The 5,291-nt window shown below is 41.0% G+C and overlaps 1 protein-coding gene across 1 annotated transcript; it reads left to right on the forward strand.

The window, feature by feature from the left end:
* Window positions 1-4,013: 4,013 nt before the first annotated feature.
* LOC143888944 (uncharacterized) lies at window positions 4,014-5,054 on the forward strand. The gene has a single exon (XM_077393323.1). It carries the CDS (start codon window positions 4,014-4,016, stop codon window positions 5,052-5,054), a length of 1,041 nt encoding a protein of 346 aa, XP_077249438.1.
* Window positions 5,055-5,291: the final 237 nt, after the last annotated feature.

Genomic DNA, 5,291 nt, shown 5'->3' on the forward strand with positions numbered 1-5,291 from the left:
CTAAAAGCTCTTTGACACAATCTCTAGCGTTTATTAAGTGTAAAAGATTAATCTTTCTTTAAGTTTCTAAAATAAGAAACTTTCTAGTTTTTAAATCGCCATCCTTCATCAACTAAATCAAAGATTCGACACCCTCTCATTCTCATCTCAAAAGTTAGCTAAATGCACCTTCACAACATCTCTAGGGTTTACTATCTCTAAAAGATAAATGTTTTATACAGTTTCTAAAATAAAAAACTTTCTATTTTTTCAATCTCCGTCCTTCATTAACTAAATCTAAGATTCAAAACCCTCTCATTCTCATCCCAAAACTTAGCTAAAAGCTCGTTGACATCATCTTTAGGGTTTAAATATCATAAAAGATGGTCCTTCATCAACTAAATCTCTGTTTCAATACCATCTCATTCTCATCTCAAAACTTGGCTAAAAGCTCCTTCACGCTATCTCTAGCGCTTCCCATGTCTAAAAGATAGATGTTTTATAAACTTTCTAAAGTAAGATACTTTTTATTTTTTTTATTTCCATCCTTTATCAACTAAATGTAAGATTCAATACCATCTCATCCTCATCTCAAAACTTCGCTAAAAACTCCTTAACTCCATCGCAAGGGTTTCCTATGTCTAAAAAATGGATGTTTTATAAAGTTTCTAAAATAAGAAACTTTCTATTTTTTGAATCTCCATCCTTAATCAACAAAATCTAAGATTCAATACCATCTAATCGTCATCTCAAAACTTCGCTAAAAGCACTTTGACAACATCAAGTGTAAAAGATTGATGGGTTATAAAGTTTCTAAATTAAGAAACTTTTTATTTTTTCAATCCACATCCTTCAACAACAAAATCTAAGATTTAATACCCTCTCATTCCCAACCTAAAACTTAGCTAAAAGCTCCTTGACAGCGTCTTTAGGGTTTCCTATAGCTAAAAGATTGATGTTTTATAAAGTTTTTAAAAGAAGAAACTTTCTATTTTTTCAATCTTCATCATTCGTCAACTAAATCTAAGATTCAATACCCTCTCATTCTCATCCTAAAACTTGGCCAAAAATTGGTTTACATCATCTCTAGGGTTTCAATACCATAAAAGATGGTCTTTCATCAACTAAATCAAAGATTTAATACCATCTAATCCTAATCTCAAAACTGGGCTAAAAGCTTCTATGGTCTCCTACGTCTAAAAGATTGATGTTTTATAAAGTTTCTACAGTAGTTAATCTTCATCCTTTATCAACTAAATCTAAGATTCAATATCATCTCATCCTCATCTCAAAATTTGGCTAAAAGCTCCTTAACACAATCTCGAGAGTTGAAAAAAATCTGGGTTTTTGGGTGATGGAGCTCTGGGTTTTTGGGTGATGGAGCTCTGGGTTTTTGGGTGAGTAACCTCCTTCTGTCTCCCCCTTGCTCCGGCGAAAGCTGGCTGAGGCTGGCGCAGCAGCTAGGGCCCAAGCCCTTCTCGTTCTCCTCTTTCCTTCTGCAAAGTTCTGGCCTTTGTTTCCTCGATGGAAACTAAGCCTCCTGACCCCGGAAATCCTGGTCATTTCATTGATTTCAATTCAGCTGATGCTTTTAACAAGAGTTGTTGCCAATCAACTCCTCCTCCAAGGAATCCACCTCAACTCTGTAAGGAAGACAAGCTGGGTTCTGGTTCCTCTCGTCCAAATCTGTTCAACTTGCAGGTTTCCTCCCAGCCGCCTAGAGGTAGTCGCCTCCTATCCAACCAAGATGTTGATAATATTCAGGTATCTTCTGCCCTTAATCCCGTTTCCCAGGCCCCTAATCGCTCCACCAACAAGAAGAAGAAAACTCAGATCAAGAAAAGCCCACCGGCCTTTCTATCCCCTTCTGGTTTAGATCAAGTAAAATTGCCCCCTCCCCCCAGCTCCAACAGTAAATGAGTTCTTATTATCTGCTTCCTTAAGCTCCAATGAAATCTTTCCTCTTAAGGAAAGCCAAAGGTTGAAGATGACTCCTACTTCTGGAAATATTGACAACCCTGTGGGCAATATGGGACAGGCTGGAAAAGCAAAGTTAGGTATGGAATCCTATGTGGATATTACCCATGATACTCTTTTATCCACTGAGTCAACACAAAGCCCACCAAGTACGGGCCCACCCATAAACCAAACGCTTGTTGCGGCAGGGAAAATTGAACTGCTGTCTAGGTTTGTACAGGGTGCGCAAACCCAGTTTCTGGACCAAGCAGGACTTTTCTTGGGAGTTGTCCCCACTCAGGACCCTCGTCAGCATCAAGAAAGCAAGGTAGTGGCTATTGAGTTAGGCACTGGTCAGTCAAAACAGCAAGGTGAAAAAGAGGAGGGAAATTCGAATTTTGAACATCAAAGGGGGTTCTCCTTTGATCCTTTCCCTAGCTTATGTAAAACAGGTAATAGGGAACCCCCAAATACAGAGTCTCCTTGGAGTTCTCTGTTTGAAAGGAAAAAAGCAAAAGAACCCTCAACCCTTCAGTTTGTAAATCCAGCTATGGAAGATGGCAGAACAAAGAAGATAACATTCCTGGCTGATGAAGTTACTGAGGCTGGGAATAAATGGAGAAATGCTCTGGTGGGATATTTCATAGGTCGCAGACCTTATTTCTTAAATCTGAGAGAAAATCTCTCAAAGAAGTGGAAGCTCAGAGGAGAATTACATCTTGTTTCTTTAAACAATGGGTTCTATCTTTTCCAGTTCACATGCCCTGATGACTGTGAGGCTGTCCTAGAGTCTGGGGACCACTCGTATAGTGGAAGACCACTGATTTTGCGGAAATGGAGACCAGGGATGCCATTTGAAAATCTCAAGCTCACATCAATTCCTATTTGGATTCGATTGCCCGGGCTTCCTCTAGAGTTTTGGTCTGCTAACGGGCTTAGCAAAATTGGTAGCTTTATTGGAAATCCTTTGTACATGGATACTCGAACAACTGAACAATCCAGGCTAAGCTATGCTAGGTTGTGTGTTGAAGTTGAAGCAGGGGCTGAATATCCGGAGGTCATTCCCATTCATTCGCCATATGGTGTCCACAACCAGTTTGTTGAATATGAATGGAAGCCAACAGCATGTACAAACTGTAATAACTTCAGCCATCCCTCAGAGGCATGTCCCAAAAAAGTTCAGCAAACCTACCCCAAAAGCAAAATGGAATGGTGACCTGTCTCTGTTCAACCGCAAGTTGACAAGGTTGTATCCTCTACTGTTACTACTCAGGATGGAAATTCAGATAAGTCAGTAACTGTGAGTGTAATGGCTACCTCTAAGAGCCCACCAACTTACCAACATTCTCAGCAGAATACTCAAACCCAGAACAGTTTTGCTCTATTGGGGGACAACGATTCAGATGAAACTACTGTTACTCCTAGTACTGACGAATCCATGACGATCCCCAATGAAGTTCAGTGTTATTCTCCTTCCCTTGCTCTTGAGCCTGATCCCCTAAATACAGAAGGGCAGATTACTGGTAATGTTGAAACTCCTGCTGAAGATCCTAAATTGGGCCTTGATCAGCAACCCCTCCGTAATAGTCCTGGGCATGCTGTTCCCTCTTCTCACATATTGCTCAAGAAGGAAAACCTGATGTCCATGATTCTGGTACAAGAGCCTACGTCCCCAAGACCCAATGCTACTCAAAAACTTGTATCCAATGATCAGTCTAGCAGCTTGGAATATTAGGGGCATTCGCTCCGAAACAAAGCGGGCAGATATCCGAAGACTTATAATAGAAAACAAGTTATCTCTTATCTGCCTCCTGGAAACTAAAGCCTCCAAAGAAGATATGCAAGGCCTCATCTCTGATATCTGTGATAACTGGTATGTCCATGCCAATTATGATTATACTCGCAAGGGTCGCATTTGGGTTCTATGGAACCCCCAAGTCATTCAAATCCAAATAAGTTCATTGTCTTTTCAACATATTCATGGTGAGTGCTTCATCCCTGTCTCTAACCAGAAATTTGAGTTTACTGCTGTTTATGCTTCCAATAACCCAGCTGAAAGACGTATCCTCTAGGGTACTATGGGTGGGATTGCAAATGTTATTCAAAATCCGTGGATCTCGTTGGGGGATTTCAATGCTATCCGATTCTCTGAGGAGAACTGGGGAGGAGCTGATCCGGTTCAACATGATATGGATGATTTCAATATGTGCATTGACAACTGTTCTCTAACCGATCTAAGGGCTGTTGGGCAATCGCTGTCATGGAACAATAGCTCTCGGACTGGTAACCTGAAGCTCCGGAGATTGGACAGAGCCTTAGTAAACGTGGAGTGGCTGACCTCTCACCCAAAATCTGTCCTTCTATACAAGAACCCCGGTTTATCCGACCATGCTCCTATAATAATTACCCTCTGTCCTAAAGAATCTAGTGGAGGTAAACCTTTCAAGTTTCACAACATGTGGTTATCTGACCACTCTCTTTACCCTATTGTTGAACAAGCTTGGTACTGCAAAATAAAGGGGAACCCCCTGTTCAGACTCTCCAAAAAACTCCAAAACGTTAAGCATGCTATCAAAGAGTGGAATAAAAATGTTTTTAGAAGAGTTGACATTAAGGCTCCTCTCCTTAAGCAAAATCTTGATAACATCCAGAGCCAGCTTGCTGGGGACCCTGCTAATCTTGCCCTTCGTCAGGAGGAACTCACCGCTCGCGAGGAATATCGATCCATTGCTAACCAAGAAGAACAGCTCTACCATCAAAAGTCTAGAATTGACTGGCTTAATCTGGGTGATTCAAACACTGCCTTCTTCCATGCTGCAATGGCAATGAGAAGAAACCAAAATTCGATTCATGGAATTCAGCTCCCAAATGGTGAAATTTCTACAGATCAAAGTGTTGTGGAAGAAACGATTGTAAACCACTTCAAGGACCTGCTGAATCATAACCAAAGTCTCATGAATGATGTTCCTGAACCCCTTTTTCCCTTACCTGCTGAAGAAGCTAATCACCTAATTCGTCCCTTCACTCCTGAAGAGATTAAGGACTCCAGATTCAGAGTCGATGGTAATAGAGCCCCGGGTCCGGACGGATTCAATGGAAATTTCTTTAAAAGATTCTAGTACATTGTGGGTGATGAGGTAGTGGCTGCAATTCAATTCTTTTTCCGAACCAGTAACCTCCCCCCTGCCCTGAACTCCACCTTCATTGCTTTAATCCCTAAATGCAACAATGCTTCCATGCCTGAACATTTCAGACCCATTGCCCTTTGCAACTTCATTTACAAGGCCATTACAACGCTGATGGCATCCCGAATGAGCAGAGTAATGTGTAAAATTATTAGTCCAAATCAATCTGCT

The sequence above is a fragment of the Tasmannia lanceolata genome, unplaced genomic scaffold (genome assembly GCF_043159265.1).
Source record: "Tasmannia lanceolata isolate RefF3 unplaced genomic scaffold, GAP_Taslan_0.1 ptg000012l, whole genome shotgun sequence".
Taxonomy (NCBI): Eukaryota; Viridiplantae; Streptophyta; class Magnoliopsida; order Canellales; family Winteraceae; genus Tasmannia; species Tasmannia lanceolata.

What these genes read in the sequence shown, in the direction of transcription:
- LOC143888944 (XM_077393323.1), top strand. Translation starts at nt 4,014, where the DNA reads ATGGGTGGGATTGCAAATGTTATTCAAAATCCGTGGATCTCGTTGGGG.